General features: G+C 43.1%; 1 protein-coding gene across 3 annotated transcripts in view; it reads right to left on the bottom strand.

The window, feature by feature from the left end:
* The window catches only part of KCNAB1 (potassium voltage-gated channel subfamily A member regulatory beta subunit 1), a 403,750-nt gene that overhangs the window by 257,538 nt on the left and 131,403 nt on the right, over positions 1-14,809 (bottom strand). Inside the window, exon 1 of one of the 3 annotated variants that reach the window (XM_011228956.3) lies at positions 12,552-13,824. The exons of the other annotated variants lie outside the window; for them this stretch is intronic. Coding sequence (XP_011227258.2) covers positions 12,552-12,772 — 221 coding nt within the window. The 5' untranslated portion in view covers positions 12,773-13,824. Of the gene's footprint in view, positions 1-12,551; positions 13,825-14,809 lie in introns of those variants that run through there. 3 annotated transcript variants of the gene reach the window in all.

Raw genomic sequence — 14,809 nt, forward strand, 5'->3', positions numbered from 1 at the left:
AACTTAAAATTGAAACCAAAAGTCTGATATTTTAGACAGCACAATATATCATTAGGTTTTGCTTTTGTGCCTCAGTTGCTATAATTGAAAAAGGGCATAACACTACCTCCCATCCCCTTTCAAAGTTCTCCTCAAAGATAATAAATAATATTAAGCTCTTTCAACCCACCCCTTGGTTAAAATGTTTACATGAGACAATCAACAAAGATTTTAGTGACATGGAATGTTATTTGGGCATTCTGATAATAATTAGCATTTGTCTTTGTCAAACCCTGTCCCCAAGACATTTCCATCTCAAAATATCAAGTAATGGCTAATATCCTTAGCAGAAATAACCAACAAGAAAAACTATAAACATTTTCTGAATATTTCTATTGCTAAAACTAATCCTCGTTAAAGGTCAAATATTTGACCAATGGTCTTATCAGGTGATAGTATTGCCTTCCTGCTAAGAAATGAAGGTGACACAGTAAGCTCATCACATTTGCTCCATCAGTGGCCATCGATGATCTGGAACCAGGCAGAGTTCATTAGTGGAATAAACATACAGACTTCAGTTTGTTTTATTTTTCTTTCCTTTGGTCAACATTCACCAACGTTGTCATTGTTCTATTTGTATTAGGAAATAGTCTTCTCCAAGTTGGAATACAGACCGTGTTGGTGATAATCTAGGGGACAGCAAGATAGGTCAGGCTCTTCTCCTTCCTGCTCTCAAGTACTACTAGCAGGCCTTGGTGCGCACTGGTGGCTCTAAATACACGGTCACATCTATACCAAGGTGATATCATGGGGTTGACCAAGCATGTGGAGCTGTCCCGCCCTGGGAGAGATTCTACAGCAGTACCTGCCCATTCCCATTTTGGAATGACCTCCTCCACCACCGCATTCGAACACGTGCCTTGCATCCTGCTCTAGAGTCCAGGGCGGTAGTGCAGTCCGTGACTCGCAAGGTCCAAAAGGGGTCGCTTCCTCACTTCCCTCCTACTAAGGCATTGTTTCCCTTGCAGCCTCCAGGAAACACTATCTGACTACGAGAGACTCAATTAAAATTAAAATCACTGGCCAACCAAACGACTTCAAGAGAATAGTATGTAATAGAAGGGTTCAGTAAAAGAATTTCACATCCCCGCAAGAAAGTCCTTCTTTCTTGGACAGCCATATGCAGAAGAATGAAACTGGACCACTTTCTTACACCATACACAAATATAAACTCAAAAAGGATGAAAGACCTAAATGAGAGACAGGAATTCATCAAAATCCTAGAAGAGAACACAGACAGCAACCTCTTTGACCTCAGCTTCATCAACTTCTTGCTAGACACATCTCCAAAAGCACACCGCTGCGACAACGTTCATGAGGACCAGCATGAGTTTTATGAAAGGGTTAAGTTCTGTCAGAGCCTCACAGGTGCATCCCATCAGGAAGAAAGGCACATGGCTACAGCTCCCACCACCCCAGGTGCAAGGATGGACTGAGATTCATAGCTCACTGCTTAGTGAAGAAATTTGGAAGCAGATATTCTGAGTCATGGCCATTTTAATTATAGTTTGATATTTATGGCCATCCATTGATTTTTCTATTAAAGTCCACCACCAAATTTTCTAATTTGTACTTAGATCTTGAAAGAAAAAAAAAAAAAGCAAAAAGGGATATTTCCACTAGGGGCTACCTTGGAGGGCCTACCAAGCAGAACAGACTTGAGCAATAATGGCCATGTTAGTAAATGCCAAGGCCAAGATAAGACTATTTAAACTTTTTTCACAGCGGAGCTATATACCCTGTGAATAGGAATTTTTATTCTGATTAAAAACCTAAGCTGTAGCCTTACACAGAGAAAATCCCCAGTGCCCTGCATTTTCAATGACCTCATTATTCCTATGGCTGTCTTGCTTCAGTCTTAGATGCTAGAGAAAGCAATGTGAATGTAATGCCTGATACTTTAGACTGCTTTAACTCTCCCCTCTCTGGCATAACATAGTAGCTGACTGGTATGGCAGGCTGTGCAACCGCCCCTGAAAAGTGTTCATGCCCTGATTTCTGAAACACATGAAGAGGCCACCCTACGTCGTAAAGGGGACTTTGCAGAGGTGATTAAGTTCAAGATTTTGAGATGGGGAGATTATTCTGGATTTGCTAGTTGGACCCAGTGTTATCACAGGAGTCATTATAGGAAGAAGGCAAGGGGATCAAAATGAGAAAAAGGAGGCATGAAGACAGAGCCAGACGTGGAAAGTGTGTTTTGAACTTAGAGGAAGGAGCCACAAAGTACAAAATGCAAGTGTCTTTGAGAAGCCAAAGGAATGAATCTCTACCTTGAAGCCTCCAGAAGGAACACAGCCCTCCTAACACCTTGATTTTAGACTTCTGACTCCCAGGACTGTGAGGGTATAAATCTGTGTGTGGAAGTACTAAGTCTGTGGTAGTTTGTTGCAGTGGTGACAGGAAATGACTCTATTATGACGTGTCCAGCTTTGCTTCCTCAGAATACTTGCTGTTTCCCTTGGAAATTACTGCTCTTTTTGAAACCGGACCACATACGGTCCTGCTGAAGCCTGTGGGGCAGAGCTGCTAGAATTCGAAGTCCTCAGACAAGCATACACTCGCTTCTCTGGGTAAGGAGTGATGCCGTGCTTTCAGGGACTAAGATCGAAGCCTCCTGATTTCAGAAGATGGCTTTTGGAGAAACTGTCTTTGAGTGAAACTGAAATCTGAAACTTCTTTGCAAATGGTAGAGAAGCCATTATTGAGAGAGAAGGTGTACATCAGACCACAAATTTTCCAACTCCCACTTTTTATTTAAATAGCTCATAGACCTTCTTTTAAAACTGAACAGATATGTTTTGCAGCAAGATGAAAACCCTCTGAGATCAAACAAAGACTTTTTCTGAGCATTTCCAGTCTTTTCGGTAAGCGCAAAGACTCCATAATGCAGACGTGCTTGGGCAAGTCGAGGTAGGAAATGGAGTAATAGTAAGTCAAAAGGCCTATTTCCATCAAAATGGCCTCAGACGAATTCTTTGTCAGTTCTTGAGTTGAGAGAGGAGTACCATTCGGTAAAGCCCTGTTATTTACACAGTCGGTTTTTATAAACCAGCTTGTTGCTGTGGTCTCAGGCCAAAGAGTCTAACAACAAAAACCCAGTAACATAAAAACCAAGTTTAAAGTGGAAATTAATTTCAAAGAAATGAAAAAGAGTGTGCTTTATTAGCATATGTTCTTCAGGAAAAAGCTCACTTTTCTTATATAAGAGCTCTGTTCAACCAGATGGGCCTTCTAGTAGCTATAAACTCATCATGGAGAACACTGTGCTTGGAATTTCCTGCAGCTGAATCCCTTCAGGGGCACTCTCTTGGAAGATGTTAGTTACCAATACAAAAAACTTTTCTGGTTAATAAGAATAGTCCTGTACAGTTGCCTTGATCTTTAAACTTGCAAGATTAAAAAAAAAAAAACTTCTCTATAAGAGTATATCAAAAGGCATATTAGTCATACTATAAGCGATTAGTTTTTCTATTTGGATACCCAACTACTGCTGAAACCTATCTATCAGATTTGCCCTTTCCACACTTCAGTTACCGTTGTTACCTTTAGAGCTGATGATCTCGTAAGAGTTGCTATGTATCAGCCTAGTCATTCTCCATGATTCTAATGCGTCAGAATTTTAAAACCTATTAGAGATCAATGTCTTCAAAGATGAGTTCAAAATGCTAAAAATGATCCCCCCCTCCAAAAAATAAACCAGTAAGCATGGCCATGAAATGCAAACAAGGGAACAGAGCAGGTTTCTGTTATTAGGTGACCTTGCTATGCTGCACTGAAAAGTCTAGGCCTTTACTTGGAATTGCATCCCGTTCTGGAGGACTTCAAGGAGATGTAGTCATTGTACGGAGGCTGTAAATGAGAGTCCTAATTATGGTAGGGATTCAGAAAATGAAATCTAGAGGAAAAAACTGGAACCATCCTGAAAATTAGGAGGCTGAGTGTTAGTAATGTTTTTCAAGTACAGGGAGACTTACAAAGCAGGAAATTATAGTGAGCTCATTTTCTGTTCAACAGAGGACAGGCCAAGAAGCTTGAAAGGACACCATGAAAGGAGCTGCATCAATTGCAAGAAGGAATTTTGTCATAGTCAAATGTTTTGTTTTGTTTTGTTTGTTGGATGATCTAGCAGCAGAACAGTCAAGCCAGGTAAGCAGGTGCTGGACCGGAATGGGGAGGAATCTCTTCCCTCCCCAGGTGTCAACAGGAGGCTGGGATCGTCCAGAAGGCCCCTGAGTGCCTCCCCTTGCCTCACCACTGTGCCCTTGCTACCTCGCTCCTCATTCTGTCTTCATTTCCCAACCTGACTGGATTGTTAGGGTCCAGACAACAGACCAGTTCTCAAAACCCTCATTTTATTGCTTCCTTGGAAGATTTCAGAGCTTAATGAATGATTCTAATTCTTAGAAAGAAGAGCCAAATTTTTTTCATGCCTGCCGTGAAAGGAGATTACACAATATTTCTTTAGGGCCCTTTACAAGTAGCTGCCACACAGCACAAATTGGAAAAACAGGACAGATTTCTCATGAGGGCTGGGCCAGATGGCCTGTGCGAGTGCTCTCAGAGTCCTCCCTAGTTGTTGATTCCAAGAAAAAGAATCGCTGCTGGGCTTCTGTTTTGGTTTCCAATCTGAGTAACTGAAAATCACCCTGCAATGAGGATTTCTAAATGTATTTTGATTCTGACTCTCAGGAGCAGGCTTTCAAAGTAATCTTGAAAAGCATGGCAGGGAGTCAAGTACGTTCGGTACTGAAGGTCCAAATGAGCATTTCACATCCGGGGTTGACATGGAGCACTGTCCTATCATCTGTGCCCGTGCTTTGTGGATCTCTGAGGCTACATTCTTTAGCAACTGTGACACTAAGCACACTACCATCTGGAACTTAATTTTTGTGCAGCTTCAGAACATGTACTGCGGGGCTCCTCTGGGGTCCTCACAACTCTGTAAGATGAAGCAAGCTGGTCTGGCTCTCTCATTGCACAGCAGGGCTTTGCTTCTTCTAGAGGAAAGTTTCAACTGCAAAGTATGCATATGTACAGAAGAGAACTGTCCTTTCTAGAAGTATTTTATATACCATGCTTCTTTCTATGTTGAAAAATGGGGCATAACCAAACGCCTGCAGGGTTGAAGCCAAAGGAGTATAGGGAATCCTGCTCCTGAAATCAGAAGACCTGACTTTGGCCTTGACCCTCCCATAAGCTCCTCGAGTAACTCTGTCCAAGAGACTGGTCATTCTGTATAAAATAATAGGACTGAACTAGATGGCATCTAAAGTTCTTTCACTGCTAATATCCACTGCTAACTCACTTATTTCCAGTGATCACGTAAGATTCTTAATACTGAAATGGAAATTTTTAAGACTTTTATCCGAAGTTCTTCAGTCTCTATCACTCTTTACTTTCTAGTTCTGAAAAGAGTGGAAAACTGGTGACCAAAATATTTTTTAAACATACAATGATCAATTTGCAACACTGAATCCTTTTTTATCATGTCTAATGACTATCAGAATGGCTTTGATATTCCTGTAAGGAAAAGTAGGAGTTGATGCTTGTGAATTCAGTTCTTCTCATGCAGGGGTTTTCTCCCCTAGAGGAAGTTTTGAATTAAAAAAAAAAAAAACCAAGAGTCCTATATTTTGATCAGATTCACTGAACCTAAAACCCATTCTGTTCATAAATGATTTTGAAAACTCAAAGTCAGGTTTATGAATCTGACTTCCCTTTTGAATGTAATGGGATTTTTTTCCTCCTCTCAGAACATTTCTCAAATTACAAGTTCAAGTACTTGCGGCACTTTTTTTTTTTTTAATTAAAGAAAAGATTTCTAGAAAATGAATGCACTTCCAAAGAGGGACAATGAGTGGACTGGGGTTAGACCCTTCATCTGTAACAACCCAATTGAAGATTATAGCTGGAAGATGAGCTGTTTCTAGAAACACTTCGGAGAGATTCCTTCACTTGCATGTGCTGCATATGCATGCCCCATACAACACACACACACACACACACACACACACACACACACACACACACACAGAACTATGGAACTGGAACGACGTTTGCCTAACAACTTCCGGGAGGCTGCCTCCCCTCCTACCATTTTCTCACCATCCCATGGATGCCAGACTTCTGACTGCTGTCTTGCAGAGGTGGAATAAACTCTATGAGACTGAATCACCAACTAATTTTCAGGAAGGTTTCTCCACCTCCCCCATTCTCACCATTTTGCTTTGAGGAAGAGAGGAAAGCCCACACCCATGGGTGTCAGTGGAAATGACAATGGTATTCTTTATATATATATTTAAAAAACTAGCATTCTAAATAAACAAGCTGCTCTCTTCTCTGGATTGAAATCAAATATTTCTATTTGAAACACAGCCACAGAGCTGGCTCTTCTCTTCCCCCCTCCTTCAGCCCACCTATTTCCTCCTATTTTTCCCCATACGCGTGCGCGCGCGCGCACACACACACACACACACACACACACACACTCAGTGCCTTTTACGTAATTGGCTGACAAGATTGATCTTTCACTTCAATTGCTTTGATTCAAAATCTGCCCACCATTCGTGGGAGGTAAAGAACGGTAAAGGACACGTGTGCTTTAATAAAGAGGCTATGAAAGGAATGGCATGGGCAAGGTATCTGGTCTGAGTCTTCCCTGTAGTCTTGATTCTCTGCAGGCAAGTAGAGAATGCTATGGAATTAAACAAATTCTCTTACTTCACATTTACAACCTCTCAATTTTGGAGGGGGGGAGACAACTGCCAGGTCAATCCTTTCTTAACAGAACTTAAATCAGACAACCTGTTCAAAAATCAGCAACCTCCATTGCTCATGTTCACCTGACGTCTAAATGGGTTGCCCTGGCCTCCAAGGTACCATAACTCGACCCTTCTTTACCTCTACAAGATGCTCTCTTCCCCACTTCCCTGCACAATCCCTCTGCCCTATGCCATTATTTCTCACCAGTACATACATAGTCTTTGGGCCATGCTGCCCACCCCAGCTGCAGTCTGCTCTCCTCCTCCCCTTCTCTGCTCATCTTAATGTTTCTCCTTCCTCAATACCAGCTTCTCTGGCTTTTCTCACGTGACCTCTCCCTGACTCCTATAGCCCCTGCTGAATGAGGTCTCCTCAAACTACAGCAACCATTATTCTTTGTATCACTAACATACACAGCCTTCTTATGTAGATATCTAGTCTCACCAAACTGTAAATACTCAAGAGACAACCCTCTCACTTCCTATGTCCAGCATTTAACATAGTGTCCCACAGGTGTAGTCATTCATTTTCTAAGCATTTCTCGAGTCCCTATCATGTGCCAAGTGCCAGGTTAGACTCTGCGGTTACAGAGATGAATAAACTCCAAAACTCAGGCTGCTCACAGACTAATGGGAAAGACATAGATGCAAATAGATAATAGCAACACTATGCAATCAATGATTTCCATAACAGAACTAAGAACCAGTTGCAGTGGAGGCACTAAAGAACACTTATTTAACACTATATGGAGTGGAGCTGGGGAAGGTTTCACTGAGAAGGCTATGCTAGAGTTGGGCCTTGGAGGATGCACAGGAGTTCACCTGACCAAGTGAGGTAGGAGAATTCTAGAGTAGAAGGATGAGAATGGAAAATGATACAGAAACATAAAAAAACAAAAAGGTTCAGGGTACTATGATGGGTCTTCTTTCAGGTAGGTACTTCTTATGAAGCATGTGCTCATCGGAGGAAAGATGAGAACACAGCGGCAAATGGGAAAAACTGACGGAAGCCACACCATGAAGGACCTCAGGTGCCACGTTAGGTAGTTTGGATTATATTCCCTGTGCTACTGAAAGGAACCAAAGGAATTTGAGGAAAATGCTGCAATCTGAAGTTATCTAATGCATGCTAAAAATAAGAATGACAACGACCTGATTTTTCAAACCATTCACCCACCAAAGGACAAACCGAAACATCCATACTGTGGGATACTACTCAGCAATAAAAAGGAATGAACTATTGAGACACACAACAATTCAGATGGGTCTAAAGAAAATTATACTGGGTGGGGGAAAAAAAATCCCAAAAGATGACAAACTGTATGATTTCATTTATATAAATGCTCTTGAAACAAGAAAATTATGGAGCTAGAGCAGAGAGTGGTGGTTGCCAAAGACTAAGGATTGGAGGGGTTAATACGGATGTGGGTATAAAGGGGTAGCATGAGGGAGCCTCATGGTGATGGAATAATTCAGACTCTTCACTACAGTGGTGGTTACACAAACTTCTACATGTGATGAAACTACATAGGCATATAAACATACACACGTATGAACACATGTATAACTGGTAAAATCTGAATAAATTCTGTGGATTATACCAATGTACGTTTACTAGTTTTGATGTTGTGCTATAGTTATGGAAGATGTTACCACTAGAGCAAACTGGAGTAATGGTACATAGAATTTTTTTTTTCCCAAATTCCTTTGAGTCTCTATTTCAAAAAAATTTTAAGGGACAAAAATGGTAAAATGTGATTAACCTAAACAACTGGGAAAAAAATAGCTTTTTAAATTGGGATTTAAAGATTTGTTCAACAATACTGATTCTTGTAAAGAATTCTCTGAACAATCTCAAAGCCTGTTTTATGTAACATTACGGCACAATGTTTTATTGACATGGATGTATATGTTACAGGTAAGATTTTTCTAGATGAAATTGGGTCCGTCAATATTCAAATTGTTCTAGGACTAAAGTAACCATTTTAGAATGGGGGTGGGTAGCTTATCAGTACAAATGTACTCAATCCTGAATGACAAAAGCTCTGAGACCATGTCAAATACTAGGAAGTAGGATCCTTCGAAAAAGTTATTTTTTTTTTTTTTTTTTTTTTTTTTTTTTTTTTAATTTTTTTTTTTTTTTTTTTTAACAGAGAAGAAGCAGCCAGGGGGAGGGNACAAGCAGGGGGAGTGGGAGAGGAAGAAGCAGGCTCATAGCAGAGGAGCCTGATGTGGGGCGATCCCATAACGCCGGGATCACGCCCTGAGCCGAAGGCAGACGCTTAACCGCTGTGCCACCCAGGCGCCCCCGAAAAAGTTATTTTAAAAAAAGACACCCAATCAACCAAATAAGCAAAAACAACAAAACAAATCTAATTTAACTTCTGTTCTCAGTGATTTAACTTTCTTAGGATGAGAGATATGTATGGGCCTACTATATCATATATGGTTACAGAGTGTATGTCAAACTCTAACACAGCGTGATGAACTCTGAGATCAAAGATACACACAAAACTAAAATAAAGGAGCTCTCATGCATTAACAAAGTCCAAGTGTAAAAACTAAGAAATGAAATGGTCTTACGTTATTTACATACAGGATAGTCCCAAGGATAAACGTTAGGCGGAATCCTGTTCTCTCAGGCTGAAAGTAGCATCTGAATAGCATATTTCTCTAGTGGACTTTTTTCATCCTTAGCCTTGAAACAATAGCTAACTTTATGCAAGATTTTTGCACAATGGCAATGTGAAGGTAACAGTGGCTTTGAGTATTTTATTCTTGCAAAATTCAGATGCTTCACACAAGTGTACATTAATTCTTTCTAAAATCCCAAGTTCATGAATTCCTAATTAACAGATGGTAACATGGGGTATGATAGGAATTGGACGTTAAAATTTTTAAGGCATTAAATGAGTGGAAAGCATTCTACTTATTTATCAGGGTTATAGTAAGTAGGTCCTCAGTGGCCAGGTAGCTAGCACCTTAACCAGCAGGGTTGGGACCTGAAAAAAGGCCCTGGGTTGGCAAATGGATGGCCGATCTGGGCACAATTCCTCATGCCCCCAGATGCAACCATAATTCTGGAACTGAAGCAGAGATGGTAGCCTCAAAATGGAGAAGCTGAGGTGGCCCAGGCATGACCATCACCCTCCCAAAATATAGCCTTCCCAAGAATGTCTCCTAATAGAGCATTATTTATTTTCTTATTTGTGATCTGCTTCCCCAACCTGATTGTAAGCCCCAAACCTAGTCTGCTTTCTGCACCTTTGTGAAACCAGTTCTAGTAAGGGTTCCTCGTACATAACAGATGCTCAATAAACATTTGTTGACTAAAATTCCTCTTCACTCTATAACACTGCTTTTTGACAGAAAAGAAAAGTGAGTAGTAGACATTTCCAAATTCCGATGAAAGCTATGAGCCCTCCCTTGGGAAAAAGATGTAAGAAAAGACCCTGTTTTTTTTTTTTATCTTCTATAGAGTTCATGGATCCCAGATTAAGCTATGCCTATAGAAATCATTTTCAAGGATGAGAAAGGTATTGTAAACACAATTAGCCACTTTCTAAATGTTTGCTATTTGTTATCAGTAACACATGATATTTTAGTGACATTAAGGTCAAAGAAAAGGCTAAATCAGCTAATAAAAATATTTCTATCATATTTTATAAACTGCAGAGCTAGTCCCTCCCTCCCTCCCTCTGTCTCTCTCTCTCTCTCTCTCTCTCCCCCCAACCCTAAGAAAGTCTTAGTGTACATTTGGCACAATCTCATAATCTCTTTCCTAAAGGCACTCTGAGTGGAATTTGAAGGAGAGAGGGGTTAAGTCACACTCGCACACACACAAAACCACCTGCCTGTCATAGGTAAAACGGTTCAGAGTAAGAGGGGAGTGGAGAATCTTGTCTAGTCACCATGAACAACATGATTCAAGGAAAACTGAAAACCACAGATGGCTAACTTTGTCAGAGAAGAGCTGTCCTTAGTTGCCAGTAATGGAAGATGCCCAAGTGAATCTTACTCGCACACTGAGCTTTTGTAAAGAGAGACAATTGTCACCCAGTCTGAGCTGAGCTGTAAATATTACCAGAAAAGCCTTGATGGAAATCTCCTGCCTTCGGAAAATCTTCATAAAACCAAACTCTTCCAACACAATGGTGCATAAGAAACTATGAAACTCTGCCACAAGAAATGAAGACTGCTACTTTCTGTTTGTTCTGGTCTGCAGAAAGCGAGCTCGAGGTGCTGCTACAATGCTGGCAGCCACACTCCAAGTCACCTCTGTGATCTGCCTTATCTCTGAGTGGCCCATTCCTGGGGGCCCCGCGGACGAAGGCCGCAGCTTGTCCCTCTTGCAGCAGCCCAACTGCATGCAGAGCAGCTCTGTGTCCGTGGGGCAGGGCTGGGCGGGCACCACACAAGCAGCAATACAAAACACCAATGTCCTGGAGACTGCACTCCCAGTTAGCAAACTGTGTGTGGGGGGCCCCACTCGCCACCATGGAAATCCTGGGACAAGCAGAGCTGCCTGGAGTCAGGCTGCTCACATCATACTGCAGTCGGGGCACAAAGCTTTAGGTACCCCCCCCCACACACACACACGGCTTGCTCTCTTAATGGCTCAGAAATATATCAAAACAACAGTGCTTGATGTCTTTGCAATGAGAAGCTCTCTCATAACTCTACAAAGAAACTTTTGCAAGGGTAACTTTTATAGAAAGTGGTTTAAATGCCTCTTTCGGAAACCCCACATGGGAAGTCTTAGGTGTGCATTATTTTAATTGTATCCAGTTCCTTCCATCCTAAAACCTGGTTCTGAACAAAGACGAGGGATAGTTAAATGTACATAAATGACAAAAATCCTATCTGCACGCTAGAATAACCAAAGCCTTTGGAAGATGCACCATTAGCTTCTCTCCTCTACATCTGTAGAGACTTTGAGACGAAAGCACAGTAGGTTTAAAGAAATAAAGCCAGGAAGGCTCAGTGCAAAGCAGATAGAATGAGAAGGCAGGAGTCACATAATTGAATAATGAAATTTTCTACTTATCAAATTTAAGTCATTCTTTATTAAGGAAACCATCAACTATTACCAGGAAGGTTGCCAACTATGGAAAACAACCTAGAGGAAGAAGGAGTTTAAAAATGTATGAGGGAAGTCATAATAAAACAATTAACTTTTTCTCCATGTTTCACAAGAAGTTCTCCATTTTATTTCAAGCAGTAATTTAGATTCAAAGACATCAGCGTTCAATCTAATTTACCTTTACAGGCGTTTCTTCCTGCAACACAACTTCCTTAGGAGCTTGCACAGTATTCATTGCCTTGGTCTTTCGAAAGATAGATCAGAATGCAGTACTAGATGGGAAACTAATTTGAATAGTATAATCCCAGAAACTTCAGTCTGCACCATAAAACAGGACCAACACGTTTGCTCTTGAAAAACTACCCTGATCTCAATACCAGTTTCCAGCAGTTGTGTTAATCTCCGCAGACTGGGATTCATACAGCCTCTAAGATGTTCCCAGTACTTCAGAACATACAAAATGGGCTGCATTTTTAAAAATACTATACACACACAGCACAACCACTTTGGGTTTCCCCTCTCCGAAGGAGCTATTTTAGAGACACCGGAGAATTCTAAATTAGGCAACTCACCCGTGGGTAAGTCACTTTTCAAAACCCATGAACTGTCCCCACTGCACCTGTATAGCACACAAACCCCGGGCAGAGGGAATCTGACATCCATACCTATATTTCATGCCAGTCTGCTTTGCGGTGGACTCTTTGAGAGAAATGTGATGCTGAGGGGTGAAGGTCCCCAGGCTGCGCGCGATGATAGCGACCGTGCGGAATTTGGCCCGGGCTGCGTTCACCACATTGGGGGCGGTGGAGCTCTGCTTGCTCAGAAGTCGGTCCTCACCATTCCGGCTCTTCAAATTGTGCTCTGTGCAGGCTATGGAGACTTGCATTGCTTCCCCGGGCAGCGCACGGTCCCTCTCAGAACCCCAGAACACAGGCAGTCACGAGAAGTTGAGCAGCTGGGGGGGTTTCTGCTCGTCTTTTAACCCCTCCTTGCTCCCCCTTCCTGGGGATGCCGTCAGAGGAGTCCTCAGGGCCGACTTCAGAGCCGGGCAAGTGCCAGGAGTGGCTGCGGTGCAGAACAGAGTCCGGGCACCGAGAGAAGTAAACAGCCAGCCCTGAAGTTGTCACAGCAGCTGGAGTGTGGATCAGGCTCGCAAATCTTCCCGGGCAGTCACCTCGGCTGATTAAACAGCCAAATCCATGCAGTCGGAAGGCTTTGCAGACGCCTAAAGCTGAGCATTCGCACTGACTGCACGCAGCCCTGCCCAAGCCGGTCCACCGTGCCTGAATGCGGGCTCGCCTCTGGGCGATGGCTCAAATCCACGCAGGCATACCGCAAGATGCGCCTCCAGCACCCTCTGGACCACAGGCAGGATGCTCAACTGGCTCGCGGAGCATCCAGGCAGCAGCTAATCGCAAGCTGATCCCCGGGGACCAGCGGTCTCCTTCCACTCTGGCTGTCAGCTCCCTCCCCGCCCCACTCCGGGAGGTCTTGGGGGCTCGTCAAGACCCCTCTCCACTCATTTTCAGGTGAAAGCCTGGGTCGCCGCTCAGCCGGAGCAGACCGGGTTTGCAGCTGCACGGAGCAGCAGGCTGGTAGAGCTCCTAGCCTTTGTGTGAGACTGGTAGGCAAGGATCACTTTCACCAGACTCTTGCTGTAACAGAATCTGGAGGGCAGCTTATAAAGGGGGGCTCAGCCTCACACCAAATCTTGCTGCAGCACAACAGTTGGAGCTGGGGGAGGGCAGAGTGGGGGTGCTCCTGCCACAGAACTTGCCAGTGAATTAACACGTGAATACTCTGCGACTGGCTTCCTAAAACACTACTTGAAATCCCTGTTATTAGCCTTGTCAGAGTTCATTTCCCCTTTGCGGGTTATTCCTTAAGAAGCTAAGTTTGAAGTTTTCTGAAAAACCACAGTGCAGACTTTTTGGGGTCAAGTCAGCTAACTTGCTGGAAAATCTATTCTGGATCTCGGAGGAGGACCCAGGCTAGGGGAAGAGACAGCAATTTGGCACCACCCAGAAGGGGGCTACACTAGGTGAGCAGCAGGGACACGTCACCACCCAGAAGGTCTGTGTCTGGAACCATGTACACTGCCTGCCAGTCATCTGTGGCCAGCTGGTGATGACAAACACTATGTCCTGGTCAGGGGTGGGCAGCAAAACACCCCTCTTGTCTTTGAATCCATGTGAGGCAGAAACATTGCGGGGTTTAGCATCAGGTGCAAAGCAACTGCTCAATAAATGTGATCGAACAAAACTAAGCACCAATTGGCTGATGACAATTGATCTCTCTATTTGAAATGCACGGAAGCCAGACTCTTTTTGTAGATGTACTTACAATAAAATTGTGGCTTCTGCAAAATCAGTTTTCTAAACGTGGTTCCCAACGGACATTGCTGTCAAGCAAAAAGGAGCAGCGTTTCAATCATCAATATCTGTGGGCACTACCACCTTACTAGGCAATAGAAACACGGGGGGAAATGATGCACTGTCCTTCTCCTCAAAGAACTGGCAATCTGTGTGGGAAGGACAAAGCATTCAGGCTTAAAGGGGCTAATTAACAAGTCAGAGGTGCATCAGCCTTCAAATGATTGGTACAGACACTAAATATGCTGGAGTTTAGCAGAGGAGTAATTGCAGAAGGCTAGAGAAAGTTCTCAGATTCATTCCCCACATTTCTACTGAGTCCCTATCAGATACTGGTCTCTGCTTGTGGCTGGGGTACAAAGTTGGCTTAGTCAGAGGCTGGACCTGAAGGGGCTCACGGACGCCCAGGAAGCCCTCACTGAGGAGTGGGACTTTGCCCGGGGCGTGAATCTGATTAACAAGAGAGGAGCAAGGTGATCTTCCCAGGGGTTGGCAAGTGTGGGGAGAACACACATTCTGGCTGTGTCTATGGGAGGGAGGGGAGGGAGGGA

This window comes from Ailuropoda melanoleuca, chromosome 1 (genome assembly GCF_002007445.2).
Source record: "Ailuropoda melanoleuca isolate Jingjing chromosome 1, ASM200744v2, whole genome shotgun sequence".
Classification (NCBI taxonomy): Eukaryota; Metazoa; Chordata; class Mammalia; order Carnivora; family Ursidae; genus Ailuropoda; species Ailuropoda melanoleuca.